General features: G+C 40.3%; 1 protein-coding gene across 2 annotated transcripts; it reads left to right on the forward strand.

Moving 5' to 3' along the window:
* Positions 1-319: 319 nt before the first annotated feature.
* On the forward strand, positions 320-23307 carry kdm4aa (lysine (K)-specific demethylase 4A, genome duplicate a). Of its 2 annotated transcripts, none has more exons than XM_042335094.1 (22): positions 320-554; positions 3236-3400; positions 3793-3968; positions 4674-4788; positions 5226-5419; positions 5685-5734; positions 6440-6543; positions 7804-7941; positions 8601-8827; positions 9092-9291; positions 9825-10138; positions 11753-11870; positions 12665-12843; positions 14146-14362; positions 14894-14970; positions 15337-15392; positions 15631-15739; positions 16529-16717; positions 17578-17739; positions 18533-18652; positions 19186-19278; positions 19982-23307. In XM_042335094.1, the coding sequence occupies exons 2-22, from the start codon at positions 3263-3265 to the stop codon at positions 20120-20122; spliced, it is 3117 nt and encodes a 1038-aa protein (XP_042191028.1). In that variant the 5' UTR covers positions 320-554; positions 3236-3262; the 3' UTR covers positions 20123-23307. The 2 variants fall into 2 exon arrangements, with proteins under 2 accessions (XP_042191028.1, XP_007885251.1); XM_007887060.2 differs by lacking the exon at positions 320-554 and adding an exon at positions 1647-1811.
* The last annotated feature ends 523 nt before the right edge of the window (positions 23308-23830 follow it).

Below are 23830 nucleotides of genomic sequence, written 5' to 3' on the forward strand. Positions count from 1 at the left end.
TGGTGGATGTGCGGATCCGCACGCCGCCAATGGAAGCCTCGGGCTGACAGCTGATTGGACGAGAGGGAGGGCGGCGTGACGAACGAAATCCGCCGCCTCTCCGATTGGTCGGCGGCCGCTCAGTGCCGCTTCTCGATTGGCTTAGACCGCGGTCGCGGACAGCGCCGCTCCTGATTGGCTGGGACCAACCGGCGCGGCTCGGATTGGTGGATCGTGGGTCCCTCGGCCAGTGACGGTTGGTCAGCGCGCTCGCTGATTGGCTCGGGCGGCCGCCAACCGACCCGTCATCGGGGCGTTCGGGTTAAAAAAAAAGGGAGGAGGGGGGGGGGGAGAGAGATTAAAAAAAAACCTGAAGGGGAGAGAAAAAAAAGTATGTCCGGTTTTATTTGGAGAGACGCGAAAAACAAAACCCTTTGAATGTTGGGGTTGAGGTGCGCGAAGCGGACGTGAGAGGGATGGAGCCATTTTGACGGACGGTCGGTCGGTCGGAGCAGAAAGCACAAGACACGAAGGACTCGGGCGGGCGGGAGGTTTTTTTTTGGCCGGTGCTTTGGGTGAGTCGGTCGGAGAGGGAGGGGGTGTGTGTGAGTGTGTGTGTGGGGAGGGGGGGGGGTGTCAGCGAAGCGCTGGTCGCCTGATGGCCTCTTTCCCCCCCTCCCTCCCTCCCAACCCACAACACAAACAAACAACACAAGCGGCCCATTTTTTTTTGGGTGTGGGGGGACGACCCTATTCGGACTCGTTTGCCCGCTTTAAACCAGTAAAATTCGGGGAGGGGGAGGAATGGTTGGTTTTGCTGAGCGGTCCATTGTTTTCCTTCTCTTTCCACCGCTCTGTTTTTTTTAAAAAAAAACGCCCAGTGATAACCATTATTTCCGTTGAAACTGTTCCTCTTTTCCCCCCTCTCTCCCCCCCCCCCCTCTCCGCCCCCTCCTCGCTCGCTCGCTCGCGCGGCGTCGGCGACGCAGAAGCGTCAGTCCAACCAACCCGGTTCCGGTGTGAGAGTGATTGACGGGCCTGTCAGCCAATGACAGGAGGCGCACGGTGTGTGGGTGGGGGGAGGGAGGGGTGGAAGAGAGCGCGCGGGGGGGGCGGGGCGGAGGGGGTGGTCACGCGTCACGTTCTGGGCCAATCAGCGACGGGGCCTGGAGGCTCGCCTCGGTGTCGCCGCCCTCTCGGTTGACCCGCAAACGGCAGCGAAAGCCCAGAGACAGAGGGGGAGCCATGTTTTCTTCCTTTCTTTCGCAGTTTCAGTTCCGCTAAATATATACACACACACACACAGATTTATTTCCGCCAAACTATTTTATCTCTCATATATATATATGTATATACACACACATTAAAAAAAAGGAGAGGTGGGAAGAGGCCGAGGGAGGTGGGCCTCTGTGTGTGTGGGTGTGTGTGTGTGGGGGCAGAGAGAGGCGGCCGAGCCTGAGTTTGTGAAGAAAATACTCGCTCGTACTTAGTGCCTTTATTTTCTGCCCCAACACTCCTGAAAGGTGACAATTAACAACAATAAGAAACGTCACAAATATATTGGGCGGACACACCTCCCCCCCCACCCACCCGCCACCCCCCCACACACACCCACACCCGCCCCCCACCTGACGCCCACACCCGGCCACCGACTGTACAAGTTCGATATCGCACCGGGACGGTGGTGAGGGAAGAAGCGGCTTTGTGTTGTCTCTGTGTGTGTGTGTGTGTATATATATCGCACACACTCGGCGGGTCGTGTCTGCGGCGATGGCGACGTGTGACGCTATTGGCAATGACACCAAACCACCATCAGACTCCCCGGTCTCTCTGTGAGTGATTTCTCCGCGTTTGACAACTGCTCCGCTCCGGGGAGGGAGAGGAGGGGAGAGGAGGGGAGTTCGGGGGAGGGGAGAGGAGGGGAGTTCGGGAGAGGGAGAGGAGGAGAGGGAGTTCGGGGGAGGGGGAGAGGAGGGCGGTGGCGAGTTGGGGCCTCGGGAAACCGAAAGTAAAACGGGCGCTCGGTCGGTCGAGAGAGTTCAGTTACGACAGATAGAACTATGGTACAAAAAGAAATCCCGTCTTGTGTTGGGATGTGTGTGTGTATATATATATAATATTTTTTAAATGATTGGGACTGTTGACCTGTCGGCGTCCCCGTCCTTCCTCACCCCCCCCTCTCCCCCCCCACGAGAAAAACAAAGATGCGCCATTTTAATGTGTTTCACTGACATAATGGAAGTTGGTTTTAAAATTTAAAGAGACCGTACGGCGAGGCTCCTCTTTGTTATGTTTACTCTCCTCTCTCTCCTGATGTGTCTCTCTCCCCCCCCCCCCCCACACACACACACACACACTCCTCTCTACCCCCCCCCACACACACACACACACTCCTCTCTACACCCCCCCCCCCCCCCCACACACACACACACACTCCTCTCTACACCCCCCCCCCCCACACACACACACACTCCTCTCTACACCCCCCCCCCCCCCCCACACACACACACACACTCCTCTCTACACCCCCCACCCCCCTTTATTATTTTTTAGGATTTTTTTTTGCAAGCTTTCGCTAACACATTGCGCTGTTTGTATCCCCCCCCACCACCACCGCCGGTTTTTAATACATGTTTTAATGTAAAGCATTTTTAAAAATATATATATATATATAGCTTGAATCTTATTGGTTTGGTTGATTGTTGACTTTTGAACCATTTTATTAATCCGGCAATGATTAACTGTGATCCCGGTGATAGTAGTTTATTGTATTTCTATAATAACACACTACACGGTTGAGTTTATAGGTTTTCGTTTTATATTCCCCCCCCCCCATCCCCCATAGATTTCTAATTTCAGTTTCGGTTGTTGTTCATTTGATAGAATTGTAGAAATTTGCAGCACAGAAGGGGACTATTTCCGTGGATCGAGCCTCTACCGGCTCTCAGAGCGAGCTATTTATTCATTCAAGCTTTGTATTTTATAGATTAACTTGAGAAAAGTAAATGAAAATAGCAAAGTTTGTTGTTGCCATCAATTTGGTGCTCCTAAATGCGTTCCATTACATGTATTGTGCAGTTTTGATCATACTGGGGAAGGATTCTGGATAGAGCTAAGGAGGGGGAGTTTGCATGTCAACAGTGGCATGTGCTTAAGCTCTTGACCATATGGCTAACTAGACCGGTTTGTCATATTTTTAAAGTACACTTTTTAAAGTGAGGAGACCTGTACACTAATGTGAATTTTTGTGTTTTAGGTGATCAAGTGATAACATTGAATAACCATGGCGACGGATATTGTAGCTCCAAATCCCAGCTGTCGAATAATGACCTTTTATCCTACAATGGATGAGTTCAAAAATTTCAACCGTTACGTTGCGTATATTGAATCGCAAGGAGCTCATCGTGCTGGTCTTGCAAAGGTAACTTTGAATGAATATGTATCTATACTTTTCATTAGAGAATGAGGGTTATTATATTTTAACATCCTCGGGGCCGTTCTCTGAAACTGATATGTTTCAAAGTGAAGTCCTGGTTACCTAGGTTTGCATCTAACCTAGGAGCATGTCATGCTGTTCTCAATTAAAGTGCATGTCAGAGAAAACGTGAATCTAATGAGTCTTGAGAGGAATTTAAATTGAGCACAAAAGGGGCTGTTTATATCAGAACTATATTTGTATTAGGTGCGTTACCAGTCTACTTTGTAAATTATTGTAAACACTTCAGTACAGTTGCATAAGACAGCTTTCAAAGTTTGGGGCATGTTGTGTTTGAGTGTGACTTAAGACTGCTGGATTTTCTTTTCCCTGCACAGGTGGTCCCTCCAAAAGAATGGAAGCCTTGTAGGAATTATGAGGACATTGATGACTTGGTGATTCCGGCCCCTATTCAGCAGGTAGTGACTGGCCAGTCCGGTCTCTTCACACAGTATAACATCCAGAAGAAGCCAATAACTGTTCGAGAATTCAGAAAAATTGCCAACAGTGACAAGTAAGAATATTTGACACTTCATTTGGATGTATTTACAGCAGTGTTTTAGCTAACCAGCTTCATGGACAAGTTATATTGTTACTTAGACAATAAAATAGCCCACTAAATTTAGCTTTGAAGTAATAATTAACCAGCAACTTTACAAGAAATTTATTTGAATTTTAATATTAATTACATCCAGTAAATCCCAGTCAGTTGTGTTATGTAGAATAACATCTCAGAGTGGAACTTCAGCATAAATGAATGGTGACCATCATTGTATTAAGGATACGATCTGCAGGTTGGCTATGTAATACATTCGTAATGATAACAGTGGGATAAAATATCTGGAACATGATTTTTTTTTAAAAAAACCTAATGCAAAAGTGTCATTTGTGTATACTCAATATCGCTGCTGATCGGAGATTGTTTTGCAAATTAGGTAGTAAAAGTAATGTGTATAGAATTTGCATTGTGCTGTTGCATTCTGTGAGATAAAAACCCAACAATACAAATTTGCATGTGTGCCAAATAACAGCAAGAACAAATGTTGTCCTTTGTCCTCCATTTTTTTTTTAAACAGTCCATTTTAATCTTAGCATATTTAATTGTGTTTTTGCAAGATGCTTTAGCCTCATTTTTCTTCATGTATCTACTGCCTTTAGAACTCATTTATATTGATGGGGTCTAGTCCAACATGTAACTAATTTAATGCGCCTCTTCCAGATTTTGTACCCCTCGCTATGGAGATTTTGAAGATCTAGAGCGCAAGTATTGGAAAAATCTCACGTTCAATGCACCAATCTATGGTGCAGATGTCAATGGTACACTCTACGATGAGGTGAGGCATAAACCATTCCTGAAGTATTTTTATATCAAAAATTATAGCGGAATTTAGTGTAGAAGCCGTTATCACGTGTTGCCAATTCACTTTGATCATGATTTTTCTTGTTTGCACTTGTTCTTTTCCTTTCACCTTCTATGATAACTTCATCTAAAAGTACAGTTCAGCACAGCGAGAATTCAGTTATAATGTAGTTGTAGTGAGGACCCCATTCATTGCAATAAATGGCAAACCTCTGACTAACAAGGTAGCCACTGATTTGTACTTCCTGCACACATGCATTTACATGAAAATGAGCACACTGGGACTGTAGTATGTTGTACTCAAGACCAACTGTAAAGAGTTCTCATGTAATTTTACCTTTTTATTCCTTATGTAATGTCTCTAAACCTCCATGCATTACCAGCTGTGCATTTTTAAATTTGTTTATTTAGGGTGTGAGTGACTGGAACATTGGACACCTGAACAGCATACTAGATGTGGTAGAAAAAGAGAGTGGCATCACCATTGAGGGTGTCAATACTCCCTACCTTTATTTTGGAATGTGGAAAACCACCTTTGCTTGGCACACTGAGGACATGGATCTGTACAGCATCAACTATCTGCACTTTGGAGAGCCGAAATCATGGTAATGGTCGAGATTTACATTCCACACTCTTCCTTGTTTCTCAACTATCTTATTCAGTTACTCATTCTTAGGCTAAATAGCTCGTGCAGTTGAATGCTTAATTCATATCCATAACATGGAGCTCTAAGTCAGATTGAGTTGAACTAATTTAAGGAACGGAGAAGAAACTAACCTACATTATATTCACTGCTTGACTTGTAGCAGGAGTGATGATTAAAAAGTGCAAGCAACTCAGCTAAGATGACACTTATGTTTTTGCGTTCAGGTACTCTGTTCCTCCGGAGCATGGGAAGCGATTGGAGCGCCTGGCTAAAGGTAATTGTTTGTATAGTTGAATTCAGATTTTTTTTGCGGGGAAGGGATTTTATCTGTTTTGTTTGTATTTAGAACTTACTATGTTCAGTTAGAAGTATGATTTTTTTTTTCTTCACCAGCTCTCCTTTTTCAAGGAGATGATTATTTTATAGGCTTATTTTGGGGGTTGCGTAATTGTGTGCTTTGGGATCTCATCTCCCAAACCAAGCTAACATAGCTGATATGTTCATAATCATAGCTAATAGGTTCATTCTAGACTGGCTTCATTGATTGCCACAGAGATATTACAAAATTGCATTTGTATAGTGCCTTTCAAGTCAGGAGGACATCCCAAGGTTCTTCACAGAATATATTGTGATGGTGTTGACTGTGTATTTTGTGGGTGAAAGATGGAGCTTTAGACAATGATTTGGAAGATCCAAAGCAGAGAAAATAGAACTTATGTATACTAGAGATTTGTTTTTAGTGCTCTACCTTTGCTTCCTAACTTAAAAAAATCCAGAAGGTGGATCCTCCAAGCTTTGATTTTATATCTCTTCAAATTAAGTATTTGTTTGACTACCAAGAAATGATCAAGAGCATTTGGGGTGAAAACTGTTAGTGTTTCCTGCGATTATTCAGTTTGTACCTTGTAGGATTTTGTCAAAGTATAGGTTGATTTACAAATTGAAATAAATGTTTGTTCTTGTTACATTGTTTTAATAGGCTTTTTCCCAGGAAGCGCTCAAAATTGTGAAGCTTTTTTGCGTCATAAGATGACTCTGATATCCCCTTCTATTTTGAAGAAATATGGGATCCCATTTGACAGGGTACGTACAAACCTTCTTTTGGGATGTTCTCTTTTTATATTGTACTAGCTTTACCTATTGCGGCTATGCTTGCAACCAAAGATCCAACATGGAATGCAGATTTACATGCAGACAGACATTTCACCTTTATCTGTAAAGGACTCCTATGGGAGGACTCAGCGCTTTAAAAATGTAATTTTGTTGTTACCGCGGCTTAGCTTCTTCTGTGCTCTTTATTTTGTTCCCGCCGCTTGCCTACATGCATGCCCTGTGAATGCAGGATGCCACAGTCAGCCGGCGCAACCACCATGTGTAACTGCAGTGTGTACGTACATACGTAGGCCCTTTGTGACATACAATGCCACAGAGCCACTTTGTCTCGGTGGCCACTAGGTGTAAAAACGCAAAACTGAAAATAACTCGTGAACGATAGGAGATACCCCCAAAACAAAATATGTCCGTTGTCACTCCCAGGTACATGACCTTTCCGATGAGGTATAAATCGTGTCTCTACGTCGATCGGTTATTGAGATACGTCTTTAAGCGCAAACAGACATTATTGTTTTGTTTAGAAGAAGATAGATAGAAGATATGAAAGTCCAGGGTACTATCATAACTGACTCAAATTGCACCTTTGGTGGTAGGGCCATTGCATTGGTTCTGAGATGACTTTGCATCCTTCTATTTATTATACAAGGTTCATGATGGAAGGAGCCATTGAATTTATCATGACATGCTAAAATAGTTCCCCATTGAAACAATCTGCTCTAATCTCATTTATTCTATGAACAGTTAATCAAGTGTGTTTTCTTAATCACTGTTTAGTCCAAGCAAACTATTATGCAGCATTTCTTGTATGTATTGTGGATTCCTCCAACACATCTATCCACAGCAAGTTTTTCCATGGTTCAATAGAATGCTGCACCATTTGCTGATAATCCTGTATTCTCCTCCTCGTATCATTGACAACAGCAACAAAATTACATTTGTATGGCATCTTTCACTTCAGGAGGACACATTTGTCCAACTATCCCTTCTTTGCATTTCGAGTCCATGACAAATATTGCAGTTATGTCTATTCATAAAGAATTCTTCTCTTCAAACTGTTGCTGGGCAGGCATGTTGAAACGGTCTGATGATATTTACCTCCCAATTATGTTCTGCGTACTCGGTTGTTTTGGTTGTGTAATTAAAGTATTATGATCAACCCTAGAATTTGTCCAAATGTAGCAATAGTTGAATCAACTTTTTGATTTTTACTTAACATGCTTAATCTGCCAGGTAACCCAAGAAGCTGGGGAGTTTATGATCACCTTCCCCTATGGTTATCATGCTGGCTTTAACCATGGTTTTAACTGTGCGGAATCAACAAACTTTGCCACACTTCGATGGATAGAGTATGGGAAGCTTGCTGTTCTGGTATGTATTGTTTTCTACATGGATTTTAGTAGATCAAGATAAAAGTTTAGACATTTCTCATTGACTCTATAATGAAAGGCTTTCTGTGGAATAATTAAGAATTTTAAATGAACTTCACTGTGTTCATGGTCATTTCCAGTCTGTACATTCCTATTATAGTTTTGTGTGAACAAAATCTGTCTACTGTCCTATAACTTCAATTGATTTGTTCATTAAATAGCTTTGTGTTTGTGGGGCATTGCTGAATTTGCCGTTTTGAGGTAAATCCTGTAAAGAACTCCCAAGATGTTTTAACAGCATTATAAGCATTTTATCAAATGCAAGATCTGATTATTAGAAGTAGGGAAACTTTTAGCTCTATTCGAAAAGTACACATAGTCACAACACTTGACTGCCTAATGTGAAGGCAGTTATACCAAATGTAAAGATTATTATATTATGATCTTGACAATTTTTGAATCTGACTTTTTTCTATAAAATGTAAACATATTTTGAGGATTTAATTTTATAATATCGGGGGATATAGAAAATACTGTCTCCAGATTTTCCATCCCCATTAAAATCCAGACTGCAATCGACTAGTGAATCATTACAGACCCTACTAAATGTGTTATTACTCCACTAATGTACTTTTTTCATTTTTCCTTGTCTTTTTCTAGTGCTCATGCAGAAAGGATATGGTGAAAATTTCAATGGATGTTTTTGTTCGCAAGTTTCAGCCTGAGCGCTACAGGTTATGGAAAATGGGCAAAGATACAAGTGTTATTGACCACACACGGGCCACTCCAGAAGCTGATGAATTTTTTGAAGACGAAATTGCTGAACCAACTGAAATCGAATTAGCTGAAAATAAGGCTGAACGGATGAACACTGTTGTAACAAAAAGGTAAGATAACTTACAGGGCTGGATGAATGAGATTGTAATTTTGGTTTCTTGATATGAAACACACAGTGCACTTGATTTTGGTGAATATGCAATGTCCAGATTAGAGCAGCAGCATCTGAAGATGCAGTGTGTTAGAGCTGTCAAATTCTTAACTGTGTACTGTTTAGTAGTAGGAATGTTTAGTAGGAATTTTAATTTGTAACAGTTTACACAATTTATAGACCTTGACCATATACTATGTTGGGATACTATTTTGGTCTACAGCGCATCAAAACACCGAATAGGAACAAAGAGACACCGGGTTTGTTTGGAGCTGCCAAAGGAGGCAAGTGACAGGGCTGTAGGCTTGGAAGAGGAAAGCGATCGTCTTTCATGTGAACGTGGAGAGTCAAAAGAGGAACTGGAGCTGAAGAAGAAAGAACTTTCTCATCCGGCAGCTGCTGGTACCAACCAGCTTTCTCTAGGTAGGATTCTGGAATCCACCCCCACTGCCCCTCCAGCCCTCCTAACCCCAACTCCCAAACCCCTGATTGTCCATCCCTGGGATATCTTTCCGACATGAAGGGCGCTATACAAGTATAATTCGTTGTTGTTGGAATCTGTTACAATGGCTGTGACTTTTAAACAATGAGTATTGTTTTCCTCACTCTGCTGCCTACTTTGGTAGTTCCTTAATTGTTGGCAGTTAAGAAGAAATTCTATTTGGGTGTAGATTTCTTCCATTTATGTAGCCTTTCAGAGCACCTGAATTTGACAAATTCTTAAATGCAGCCTTAATTTTTAATCCAGTTTTGCGTATTTAAAAAAAGTTATGACTATAGGAAAAGCTGAAGGCTGAATTCAACAACTTGCCAAATGATGCACACACTATAGTTGTTACATAAGTAGAGTAAATCTAAACGCGGGAGGAATTTCTCCAAGAGCATCAACAAACATTGACTCTTAAATTTCATTTTTGGTTTTGCTAATGTATGTTCTGTTCATCTATTCCTTACAGAACCAGTTGAAGTAAATCCTGAGAAACTTCCTGAAAATGTGGCATCAGAAGAAAAACTTACATTGAAACCAACCATGTCTAACTCTGATGACATGACAGTTACTGTGTTGAACTTCTCTGTCGCCACTCCCTCACAGAGTAAACCCAGCCTCTTTGCCAAATCATTAGATTCCAGCTCGTTTGATTCAGAGACTTCAGAGTCTCAAGGTTCTAGCCATGACAGTACTGCAGAAGATTCAGATAGCAGCCCTGTTTGGAGTAGTGGGATTAAGTCGAATATTGGAACTAGTCTCAATGAACAGGACCTTGCAGAGGTATGACATCGCTGAATGATTTCATATTGCTCAGAAGTATTTTCCTTCTATGTGTTCCACAGCGCATTCCTACATTCTATTTCCTACAGAATAGAAATCAATGCAAAACAATAAACATCCGTCCTTCAGGTGAGATGTTAAACTGAGATCCCATCTGCCTGTTCAGGTGGACTTTAAAGATCCCATGAAACTATTTGAAACAGAAGGGAGTTTTTCCTCGTGTTCTGGCCAACAGATACCCCCAAATAAAGTTGGTCACTCACTCCATGACTTCTTCTGGCACATTGCTGTGAGCAATTGGCTGCCCTATTTCATACACAAAATACAATCAAATCCACTTTACAGTATATCATGTGAAACACTTTGAGATATCTGTGTGACAAGGCGCTATATCAAATGCATGGGTAAATATTGTATATTAAAATATTTTATGAGGTAGGTGGGCAATATTGCAATGTGGGACAAATTACACTACTTTCTAAATTGTTAATCTAACTGGTTTGATGGGATGCTTACCTGGAAAAGGGACCTCAATCAATTGGTGTGGTCCATACAGTTTGTCTGATAACCATTTGGTAAGGATGTTTTTAAACAGGAAAGTTTCCAGCAATCCTTGGTAACTACTTTCATTCAGAAAAACACACTGCCAATGGCTTTGTATGATAACTTATTGGCATGTAACCCCATTTGTTTCAATTACTCCTGTATAGTTTAGTAATAGATCTGGTTTGACACTCGGGGTTTAAAACCAGCGCTTGCCAAAAATCCAAAGAGTTTCATTTTCTCAGAATTTCATGTTGGAAGTTTCTAACAACTTTGTGTTTTTCACCATCTTGTTCTTTATTGTGTGGAATTGTTTTGTACATATTATAACTAAAGTTTATGCCAGAATATTGCCTTGATTTAACTGCTCCAGATATCTACTTATTGTTGCCACTCTCCAAATTCCTTGAACATTTTAGGCTTTGGAGTTCAATAGCAATTCCTGTGTTGTGTTTGTACAAAGTGCCATATGTTTGATCCAGCTGCTATAGTGACAGCAAAGGTGCTTTTACAGAAATTCAAGGTTCTTGCTGTTTTATTGCAGCAACAGCAATGAGCATCTCAGCAAGTACATCGCTTCTTTTTGTTGTACTATTTAGAAAAAAGACCCAGCATGATGCATAGTTATTCATTGTTTTAGAAGAATGGACACATTTAGCTCTTTTCATTTATTACAAACATTTGGGACACTTCAGACATGTTTTGTGCAGCAAGATTTTGTAGGCACATGCTTCACTGTAGTGCTTTGTGAACACCCTCCTATTGTGAGTGGTACTATATCAAATGCAGTGATTATTAATTTTACATCATGCTTTGTCTTCTGAACAAAGGCTGGTTTCAAATATTTTGCAAATAGGAAGTTCTTGGATCAATAATCAAATGCCAGCATTTGTTTTTTAAGTAATTACTAAAGCACTGTTTACATTGTTTGAAATTAAATTGGATTATGCATAGATTTTTGTCAATTGAGTGGGCTTGAGAGAAATAATTATTTTCTCAGCCAGAATTTCTCTAATGCTCAAATGGTCTCTTTTGAGGATATTATTGCAGTTCTGCTGTCTTGTTTTACAGATGGCTGAGCAATACATGAAAGAGATGAAAGCCAAGAAGAAGAGCAGACGTCAGCCTCTGAATAAACCACCGCGGCACCATCCAATTCCTGTGGTGAAAGACTGTGTTAGTGATGAAGGTTAGTAAATGCTCCTATACTAAGCTTTTAGTTGTTGAGAAGGACTTTACTGTAGGAGCCGCCTTTCAGGTGCTGGATTTTACTAGAGTTTAGTTCCTGTACAGGAGCCAGGTCAGTCGAAGCAGGATCTGTTTTTATCTCATTTTCACGCTCTAAGCTGTAGGCAACAGATGGTAACTAATCCTTCTCCCTCCCCCACCCCACTAGCCATTTGTTCATGCAGATCAAATATACCATTTACTGTACAAAGGGCTGAAAGGTGAGCATAGAAAATCAGCATATTGTTCGTGAATAGCCAACTGTCGTTTGGTCTGTGCAATTAGGTTTAGCTGGCTTCTGAATCATAGGCTGTAGCCCTACACCAGGATTTGAGTGTATAGCCTCGGCTAACACTCCAGTACTGTACTTGAGGGATATTAAGATCCTATCGTTCAAATCAGATGTTAAATTGAGGACGTATCTGTTCTCGTGGATTAGTTTAATATTAAGGTTCTCGTGACATTATTTCAAGGAAGAGTGTGAGCTCTCCAATATCCAAATTCATTTTAATAGGTTGTGATCAAATGCTGCATAAAACGCAACAGAAATTTGGAATAAAGAAAAGTAAAATTAATAAACTAAACTGTTTTGAGTTTGCATTTGTTTTATTGGTTACTATTGCCTTTTTTAAAAAAAAGTGTGACATACAACAGAAAGGCCAAACGTGAGCTCTGTACTTTAACACTACTAATAATAATAATCGTGTAATGGTTGCATATTTTAACTGTCTGTACTCAATGGAATTTTTGTGACAGAAATGCCTGACTTGCTCGCAATGGAAGATGATTTGATGGAATCAGAACCATGGGCAAAACCACTTGCTCATCTATGGCAAAACCGTCCTCAGAACTTCTTGGCAGAGCGAGAATACAACAGCACTATGGCCCAACATGCTCCTTACTGCTCCATTTGTGCACTTTTTCAGTCATACCAGGTCAGGACATTGTTCGGTTGTCTTAAGCACTCTGAGAAGCTTCTGTGTGATGGGGAGTATGTAAATGCAAGTTGCTGTTGTTGTTCGAGGCTCGACTATGCAAACGCATTGCTTGTCAGCCTCCCCAATTCCTCCCTGCATAGGCTGCAGATCATCCAGAACTCTGCAGCCCGTGTCCTCTCGCGCACTAGGCTCTGCGACCCTATGAACCCCATCATCGCTAAACTCCACTGGCTTCCCATCACACAGAGGATGCAGTTTAAGATCTTGGTCCTCATCTTCAAAGCCTTCCATGGTCTTGCTCCCCCCCCTACCTCTGCGACCTCCTAACCTTTTACCATCCTGCTCGCTCCCTCTGCTAAGCAGGCTCCAGCCTGCTTCACTTCCCCCGGCTTGCCCACCCCATCATTGGTGAGCGGGTCTTCTGCCGCCCTGCCCCACCCTCTGAAACTCCATCCCGCAGTCTGTCCGCCTTGCCTCCTTCAAGACCCTCCTTCGACTTTGCTTTCGATCTCCCTGCTTCCCCCGCCTTCCCTGACCCCCGACCTCCAGCTCGGATCCATAACTCCTGTCTGTCCAGCGCCTTGGGACGTCCTGACGTGAAAGGCGCTTTACAAATGTAATTTTATTGTTGTTTTCCTGTGTCTGAAACTAAATTATAACTCTTGCTTTTACAGCTTATGTTAACTGTATGTTAAGAGACAGTTCTAGTATTATCAGCAATTCTTTCATCACCAATTCCAGTTAAAGGAATCCAATTATGATGTGCAGTGATAATTATACAGTAATGCCTTTTGAGATATTTAAGCCACTGTTTAAAAAAGGCTGTTCAGTTAAAAATTGTTATTCAGAAAGTGGCAAGGCACATTTGCACATACACAATTAACTGATGCTTGTTTCCTGTCCCGAGCAGTGTGCAGCTGTGCACATCATACACATTAGACAAAATACTGAAACAACAACAGAAGTCGCTGGGAATACTCAGCAGGTCAGGTAGCATAAGGAAAGTGAGTCAACGTTTCGGTTCCACGGCCCTTCGTCAGAACTGGCGAAGGGTCGTGGACCCGAAGTGTTGACTCGCTTCCCTTTCTCCATAGATGCTGCCTGACCTGCTGAGTTGTTCCCAGTGAGTTCTGGTTTTGTTTCACACACATTATCTTTGTGGTGCTACAGGACGCTATACCCTGCATGCAGGGCGCTATATCAATGCAGGTTGTTGTTGATGGTGGTTTACCCTGTTCTAAACTCTGGTAATTTGATGTGGCTAATGATGTTTCTCCTTTTCCCACTTATAAATTCAAGGTGGATTGTTGGGAAGGCCATAATTCCAGCAGCAGTACCAAGCCTGTGGGTGCAGGGGAACCCAGAATTGAAAAGAAAACCAAACCTTTGGTCCCAGAGATGTGTTTCACATCAGGCGGTGACAATTCAGATCTGTCTCTTGCTACCTCCTATATTGAAGAAGATGGAACAAGTGCCCTTGTAACGTGTGCAAAATGCTGTGTGTGTGTTCATGCAAGTAAGTGTTGCTTGAGCTATTCAGTTCTTGTGCGTACATACCATAAGAATCTTATGTTGAAGAGGAGCCTGAGCTTTTCTAGTGGATTTGTGATTGCCTGACCATCCCATTGTGCTTGAAGCCTTGAAAAGCTCCAAATTGTTCTTGTTCAAGGTTTAGGGTTATGCCATTTTTTAATATATAAACAAGTTCCCTCTCCTGAAGATGGTGTCACGTGCTGGAATCTGATTCTGACTTGGTGATTGGCTGGACACCCAAGACTTTAACCGTGGGCCTTGATCACCTTTTGCTGGTATTTGATTCCATGGGATTTGTCTTCCGCATGTTTCCTTGGTCTGAGGTTGACTCAGGTTTTGCAAAGTGCTCAGGTGTTCAGTGTCCACAAAATGTTTTAACGTATGAGCACCCACCTGGTCATTTTTCAGATCAAAATAATTTTATTGCAGATTTTATAAACGAAAATGCAGTTTGATTTCAAATTATTGTCACGTATTGAAGAATCTCTGAATTTCCTTTTTTTTCCCCCTATAGGCTGTTATGGTGTGGCTCCAGAAAAAGTGGCAGATGATTGGATGTGTGTTAGGTGCTCAGAAAATGCTTTAACAGAAGTAAGTTGTTTTTCTCTCTTTTTTCTGTTTTGACTCTTGCTTAGTTTCAGTAGTTACAAAATACATTGCTGTCTTAACTGGGGACATTAAGGTTTGCTCGGCGCGTGATGTGCTGCCGTGTCTCTTGTGAAGTGACATTAATGATTAGATGCGTTGGATAAGAAAATGATTTTTTGTGGGGGAGGGTAGTGTGGGGGTCAGTTCACCAGCTCCCAAACATGTTATAAATGAATCTGAGATCCACCAAGGCTGTTATAGCTGTATTGTACTGCTTAGCAAGTTCAATACCATTGTTGAGGAGGTATTGTGGATGTTTTTTGGAATATGCATGCGAGGCTATTTTGACATTTTCCTTTCTCCATGTAGGATTGCTGTCTTTGCAGCCTTCGGGGAGGGGCTCTTCAGAAAACCACTGACAGCAGGTCAGACTAATCATTCAGCAGGATGTAGATAAGCTGCTTTGTATTTTTTGTTCACAAGATGTTTCTCAATCCTATTATTTTTTTTTAATATTCTAAATACACAGCCGCTAACTGCCCTTCATAGTAAATCTTGTGCAGAGCTTTGATGTGTTTTGATGATGTTAACATGAAATAACCTTAAATAAAGATGAAACCATTTCTATTGTCCAAATGCAATTTAATGTTTCATCGTATGCAGGTGGGTCCACGTAATGTGTGCGGTTGCAGTGCAGGAGGTGCGTTTTGTGAATGCTGCAGACCGGAGCCCTGTGGATGTCAGCCCAATCCCGCCACAACGCTGGAAACTGGTATGTTTTCTTACAGCATTGGCAAAAATAACTGTCACTATTTTACTGTAGGCACCAGTTTGAATTAATCATGTATATTAAATGTAGGCGAGATAGGAAGTGCTTGTATGTGGACTATTTATGCCCTTCAGTGAATGAAAACCAACTGAAGTAGATGTACATTTTTCAATTTGTGTTGCTTCAAAATGAGTTACCAGTTGTTAGTCAATTAGCGGATTGCTTTCTGGGGGGTAATCTTCCCTCCAAAAAAAATGAAGAAATAATTGGGTCAGTCAATCCACGATTTTGTGGTAAATTGTCTGCTGCATTTCACCCACAAAATATACAGTCACTACATTTTAAGGTTTATTCTGTGAAGCACTTTTATACTTAATGGCGTGATAATGTGCAACATTAAATGCAAGGATTATTATTACTGTCTAGTGGCAGCTCCAGTAGTGAATATAGCTAGTTTACGACCACGAGGTTTGAATCCCACGCTGCTGAGTTTGCCGAATAGGGTTGCATCGGAAGATTTAAGGGGCTAGGTGGGCAGAAAACTAGCTCTTCTCTGCTACTGATCGCTCTTCAGCAGCTTGTACTGTGTGAGTGTGTGTTTGTATGTGTCTGGCAGTCGGGTGGGGAGGAGTGAGGCTTGGCTGTGATGCCTTCTACAGTCAAATGGCCTATGACAAATGCAGATAATTGTGCTAGGATGTATTCTTTGTGACCTATATGCAAGGCAAAGCAGACAGTCTCACCCTAAAATCTGTGGTCTTGTTTTCAATATATAATGTTTTGCCGTTTCAGAAATGCTTTTATTGTAAAAAGCGAATGAAGAAAACCGAGGGTTGCTGTGTGCAATGCTCTCATGGCCGTTGCCCGACTTCTTTTCACGTGACCTGTGCACAAGCCGCTGGAGTGGTCATGCAGCCTGATGATTGGCCATTTGTGGTCTTCATCACCTGTTTCAGGCACAAGACTCCTAGTCAGGCAGAGGTAGAATAAACAGTGTTTACATTGCCACCACAAATTGGCTGTTGGTTAACTGGATAGCTATCTTTCCACTTGCAGTTACAGTGGTAAAATTACTAGGTGGGAGGGGATTTTATTTCCATACTTAAACCTGCAATTAGGAGTGAAGAGTAGTAAGACGGTTAAGTGCCTACAATGTGTTCAGTGTTTTTGAAGTGGGATTGGCTTCTAAGGTGATTTTAGAAATGTCTTGTTGACCCTGGTCCTCATTCAATTACTTTATCAACTTCTGGCAAATCAATCCTTTTGATTTGTTTTTTTAAATTAATTAATATTAGCAATTTCTGATCTAGATCTCTTAACACTCTACGTATGCATTGGCTTCTGCTTCTGACTCAAGCTCCTCACCTCTCTGCGTTTCATTATATTTTTGCTCTTATTTTTTGTCTATCAGTCACTGTATATGGGAAGTTGCTGGTACATATTGGCTTGTCTACACAGCATTCTTTATGATGTGCAAGTTTCAGTTTTTTGATTGTGTTATTGATTTAGGATCCATCTATTTCGTGATTCGGATTCACATTGCTAATTCAAAGCAACGTGGAGTCTTGTTTATCCTTTTTTTAATCCAAATTATCCTCAAATCCATTTGTTTATATTCCCTTCCTCATCTAAATTAAAATTGCCTAAAACATTTAATGGTTAAGGGATAATTTGGGGCTGTTTGCTATATAACATTCATCTTGATTTCTTGTCAGTTATACTTCGTGAAGCTCTGATATTTTGTGTGAAAAATGCTATGTAAATACAAAATGTTGTAAATTATTCAGTGAGATTTACTTAGAAGTAAATTCAAATGAAAGATTTGTTTATTCTCTCCACAGCGTAGCAAATCTACTATTGTGATTGGACAGAAAGTAATATCCAAACACAAGAATGGGCGATTTTACCAGTGTGAGGTGGTGGGATTGAGTAAGGAAACCTTCTATGAGGTGAACTTCGATGATGGATCCTTCAGTGATAACTTGTATCCAGAAGACATTGTGGTATGTTGTATGGTTGGGATTTTTTAAAACTATTTTATAAAAACACTTTCACAAATTACAGTGCTGCTGTTTGCAGTAATGCTCAGAATTATTTTAGAAACTGCACTGCTGTAAATCTGCATCTACAAACTGATTCATTGAATACTTCTCACATGTTACAGTACAGTTTCTCAGAAGGTAGATTAGCTTTAATGCAGAAGGGATCGGTAGCCTTTTTGTTTTTTAAAAAAGCGAGTAAATAGGAAACTAGAAGTGGCTCATTTTAACAGGAATATATGTTTATCAAGTATGGGTAGCAGTGGCTGAGCAGAAGTAGATAACTGCAGGGTTTCTTATCTGGAATCTAACCGAATTATTAAAAAATAATGATAGAATTGCAACATAGAACATAATAAATTTTTGCATCATTCACATTACATGTTGTGATATCCCCATAATGGTTTATTTTCTGTATATCCCTGGCAGATATGTGATCCACTTTGCATTGGTGTTTCCTGCCAAGGCTCCTTAATAGATTCACTATGGACTAGCCAGTAAATTACTTTTAGGGAATGAAAAATAAGATTCAGATGATAAATAAACTGCCCATGATGAACAACAGCTCCCATTATCCAGCTTGATTTGCTATCCAGTTTATGCTGAGTTAATGATCTTAGTTGGCTGCTGTAATTGACCTCAGTGTCTAAGAGTACAGAGAGCAGAGTATCAGCCAGGGTTATTGCTGCTGATGTAGAGAAGACCCTCCCAGCAGGATAGTGTGCAGTCATTTCTTGTATTTCCTGATAATTTTCAGGGTCGGAACTGTCTTCAATTGGGGCCCCCTGTGGGGGGAGCAGTGGTACAGGTCAGATGGACAGATGGACTTGTGTATGGAGCCCAGTTTGTAGCATCCCATGACATTCAGCTCTACCAGGTAAGGAAGGAGTTCTTCAAGCATTCCAAGACTCTACCCTGCATGAAGGGTGCTCTCCAAATCCTTGTTGTTCACATTGTTGATACGCTTTAAGCTGGTCGCCAGTATTTGTAAACTTTTTTCTATACCATTTATTTACAAATATTTCATCTACTTTGATTACAATTTCTGTGCCATTTATTGTACTTAAATGTATTTTCCTTTTTTTATTTAAAAAGTAATTTTAGAGAACACTGTTTCATACATGGCACCTGTTCTTTTTGGATTATCACTTGCAGCTTGTCAAATACTTAGCTACTTCATCCATTTCTTTCAATAAAGTAATAAATGTCTACAGTCCTTCACATGTGCTAATGTTCTTTGCCATCACGTGCCGAATACTGTCGTTGTTGGACATTTCATCATTGTTTTCATGTTTCTTCTTGTTGATGTACTTAAAGCTCACACTTCTGAAATTTTGGGTTGAACTCAAATGTTCTGCTGGTCTCTGTCCTCTACAGCTGACATTTGCCTGATGTGCTTTATTTGCTCAGGTGGAGTTTGAAGATGGGTCTCAATTGATGGTGAAGAGGGAGGATGTATATACTTTTGATGAGGAATTGCCCAAAAGAGTCAAGTCTCGTCTGGTTAGTAAATCTTTGCTTAAATATTCCTGGGATTTGTAGTTCTGGTAGATATTTACAAATGTTGACTGAATTTGAATCCAGGGGAATTGGATCAGAATTTGGGACTATTCAGATCTGGAGGGATAGTGTTATCAGTAGTCTACCTGCAATACCCCTTTTACAGTGGCAAAAAGTACCTCCTGAATCCTTTTCCCATCAACTTCTGTGAATGATCAATCTGTAAGTGCCCTTTTGGAAGCTCATGATAGAAATTGGTATTCTGGTTCGTTGGGAGTAGTATTAATAGGGGACTGAACAGGTTAGCCCAGAAAGTAGATGTAATAAATGGCTCTTTTTAATGCCAAAAAGTGATGGTCTACTTAAGTACAGGAAATAGCTTATTATTTGTACTGAATAAGGCCAGTCTGGTCTCCATGCAAAATACTGCATTCTACCTTCAAAAACATAAATTATTGGTTGACTGGTTTTGCCAAGTATTCAAAGGATTACATTCTACCATATGTAGTGATAAGTTCTGGTTATTCTGTTGCAATCTCAGATAAATGAAACAATTTATTTGTTTTTTAAAAAGAGTGCCATGGTTTATTCATGCCATGGTTCATAATCCAGAATCTGCACTTCTGTTGCTCAAATAATTTGTATGTAAACTTTATGAATCATGTATTGTGTTGAACAGAATAAGTAACTAAAGCTTTTTTTTTAGTCTGTTGCTTCAGATATGCGCTTCACTGGAATCTTTACAGAAGAAGAGGTTATCCACGAGACCAAGCGACAGCGGGTTTTAAATTCTAAATATCGTGGAGACTATGTCGAGCCAACTCTATACCGTACAATTATGGAGTAAATTTGTTGCAATTGCTGAAACTGCTGGGACTTTACTGTTGGAAGCCAGTGGGACGGAATGACTTTCACACTTGGTCTTATTGTAGATATGTGAATGAAGTTAAGATGCTGCAGAAAGGTTCCAACCCTTCCAGGAACAAAGCCAGCAAGCATCTTGCATTAAGGGAGACTGTGGATACCTCAATACAGATATTTGAATGGGATTAAGATATTTGATGAGATTGTAGCATCATACACTGCAGACTGCAGACTAGTATGGACTAAGCAATGCATTTCATCAAGTCTTCAATGAGCTAGAAGTAGCATTGCAGAGAATTTCTGTGAGAACTTTCTACACTAACAGTATCCTGAATGAGAGATGCATTTTACTTTTAATATTGCCAATGATTTGTCATTACTGAGTTTCTTTACCGTCCAGAGCTTCAAATGAGACCTATTCAATACCTGTGGTGCAGAAGTATGCTAATTTATTATACAATAAGATTCAAATTAATGCATGGCTGCATTGTGCCACAGGCATAGCAGCTGTGTCTTCTGTATCCAAGCTTTGAAATTTTCTAAAATTTGATTTCTTTCCCCCACCTTAAATTCAATTTGAAGCCTAAATGAAGGCTGTACAGGGCTTGCAATTAAAAACGTGTCTGTATTTATAGGTGAAGAATAAATGAGACTAAAGGCTCTTTTCATCATTTTTTTTTAAATGTAGGTATTCATTTGTTCGTTAATTCAAATTGTTTATAATCGATGTGAACTAAATTAAATCACTTGAATGCAAATGCTTTCAGTGGTGAAATACCCTATGACTACTTGTGTGTCTAGAATTTGGAGCACCAAAGCTTCTCAATAGCCAGGAATGTTTTTCTTCAAAAACTTATTAAATTGGTTTCTCCCTCTTCTCTCGCTTTCTGCTTTCTTTGCCTCTCCCTTGCAAGAATGTATGCTTGAATGTCTTCAAAATCATTTCTTTCCATCAATGTTCAACTTATGGGAGTCTTTGTGTGTGCTGGACTTGGTCTAAATAATGAATAATCTGTTTGCCACTAATTAGCGTTGCTTATTCAGTCAAGTATTAATTATCTATTTATTCATACTTATAATTGCAATGGAATATTTCCCAATGGTGTTAATCAAATTCATGTTTTGTGTAGCATGTACAGGCTTAACGTGTACGTTATAAATGGTAAAGGTGACTGGAATGCAACTTGAAACATTTCTCGCATCTAATCTGTTCAAAACAAATTGTCGGACAGGAAATAGTAGCTAGAAAATAGCTGTTTGAATGAATTATTAGTGTCCATAAGTGGGAGTAGCCAGTTTGCAAAATATTCACTTAAGTAGGATCGGTGTCCAGCTCGTGCTGCTGTAATAGCTTTCCACTTTCTGCCCTCTGGGTGCAAAGAGGACATTTAAATAATGAGAGTCCATGTGTCTGTGCATGTTTTTAAATAATATGGGGAGAAAAATAGCTCAAAGCTATAGAGTAGGTACCCACCACAGAAATAGTTTCTTTCCTGCTGCCTCATGAGGACAGCAAACTGAAGAGCCTTCATGAATTACAAACTTTTTCTCTGCTTTTCCCACACCAAACAGCTACCCAACTGTGAAAACCCAATACAAACAACTGTGGACTGGCTGATTTAATTAGTGAAGGTGATCCCATACCTAGTTCTACAGGGTGTCCACAAAGTCATGTTTTGTTTTCTACATTGCACTGACTCAACAACTGAAATATGTGGAAAAATGGTGATTATTTGTATTTAGAAGTACTTCATTGTATTCAGTACAAGTGGTTAACTGTATTTAGAGGTCCAGAGGATCAGTGAGCGTGAGCGCCATCATTTTCATGGCAGATAATCATCCATCGCCATGCGACATCTTCCGTAACGTGGACAGACTGATGAGGCGAAATGCATCTCTGACAGCTTGTTTAATCTCCGTGGACTCGTATTGCTGTTTTGTAACGGGTTAAGAGGACATTGTGCACACCCTGTAGTTGTGTAAATTGTCTTCAGGAGCGAAACAATATTCCTGCTGTGCCTGCTTATGCAACCAGTAATGAAAAACTCGCATTTAATTAGAATTGGAAATAAGGAGAGTCCTTTAGAAGCTTTGTGCTGTCATAAGCTGCCTCTGGAGAGATGCATTCTGTTAATTTTCTTGAAATTCATAAAATTGAGATTGATCATGAAATTTAACAAGATTTATATTTTGTCCCTCAGTGATTAGGTCTGGTGCCTTTCAAATCCCACATTGAAATGACCTTTTGAAGCAACTTGATTTATCTGTTGTAATATCACATTCATAATTTGTTGTAATGAATATACTAAAACTTGACATGGGTGGGTGGGTAAGAACATTTTATTTGCAGCTGAGTTGCATTTTCTTGATTATCACTTGTGTTCTGGGTAACTTTCTTAAGATTATTGTGCTGCGAAGGTGGTGTTCATCAGTCATGTTCTTGAATTTTTTAATTTAACTCTTTTAACAGGATTGCAGGTTTACAGATATACACTTGTTTGTTTCTATGGCTTAGTCTCAGACTTCAATCTTTAATTTTATTTGTTTGATTGATCATTCCTTGGTAAAGAGCCAACAGATAGCCTGCCCCCAGTTAAAAAACTGCTATTCTTTAACATTCTGCTAGGAAATATTTATGAACCATTGGGAAGACTTTCACTTGTTATCTGCCTACTGCAATTTGGTTGAAGGGAGTGCCAGTGTAAAATTGTAAGGGTGGGAACATGAGTGCAAGGAACATGTAAGTTGGATATGCATCTTCATGAATAAAATATTGTTCTAATTAGCAGTTCACTTCAGGATATCTCCTAGTAGAAAAGGGAATATTTGCCGATTTTTTTTTAAAAAAATAAAAATTGAAAGACCATATCGTGCATTAGCACTTTTTTAACCCGGCATCTGGCTCCGCCACTGTTATAAGCGCTCCGAGACGCCATCTGACGTGAACGGTGCTATATAAATGCAAGTTATTAATGTAAATGTTGCAACATGAATATTAAGCAAATGTAGTAGTCTTTCGCAACTTCTAGTTCACCAAAACGTACACCACTGCAATCACCTCAGGAGTCTTACAGTAATTGATTGTATTGAACTATGAAATGTGAAAATGACTGTTAGTTCGAGCAAACATTAAAAGTTAAATCACTTGCTGTGATTGTTTTGAAACGAGTCACCAATTTTAGTTTGGTTCATCTTGTGTTTTTTAAGTGTTCAATATTTTTTTAAAAAAGGACGAAGGGAATGTGGTGCGAGACATTCTCCTGCAAGGTGAGAAATAAGAAGACTTTCTTTCAAACAGCGGTTCTTTAACCTTCTGGGTTTTCTTTTAAGAATTAGTTTTCCAACAGTTAGAATTTTGGTGTTAATTGACCAAATACAAAATGTGATATTTTTTGATGGCAAAAAAATATATATTTTTTTAATTTGCTGGAATGGGGTTGCTTTGCTTCCTGCGAAACCATGTTCTTCCAGCAAATTAGTCGCATCGAAATCACGTTAAACGTGTGTGAATTTTGCACTCGTGCACGTAATTGAAAATCATCATAATTTGCTCTGAAAATTGGAGGCAAAATAAATTAAACCCAATGCTTCCACAAAAGGAGTGAGTGAAAATCACCCCAGGCAATTATTAGACTATCTGGTTATGGAGGCCGACAGGAAGCAAGTTATTTCCCTGTCATCTCAAGTCATG

This window comes from Callorhinchus milii, unplaced genomic scaffold (assembly GCF_018977255.1).
Source record: "Callorhinchus milii isolate IMCB2004 unplaced genomic scaffold, IMCB_Cmil_1.0 Scaffold5, whole genome shotgun sequence".
Lineage (NCBI taxonomy): Eukaryota > Metazoa > Chordata > Chondrichthyes > Chimaeriformes > Callorhinchidae > Callorhinchus > Callorhinchus milii.

Coding starts and splice junctions, on each gene's coding strand:
- kdm4aa (XM_042335094.1), top strand. CDS start 3,263: ATGGCGACGGATATTGTAGCTCCAAATCCCAGCTGTCGAATAATGACC. Junction 3,401..3,792: donor ATCGTGCTGGTCTTGCAAAG/GTAACTTTGAAT, acceptor TTCCCTGCACAG/GTGGTCCCTCCAAAAGAATG. Junction 5,735..6,439: donor ATTGGAGCGCCTGGCTAAAG/GTAATTGTTTGT, acceptor TTGTTTTAATAG/GCTTTTTCCCAGGAAGCGCT.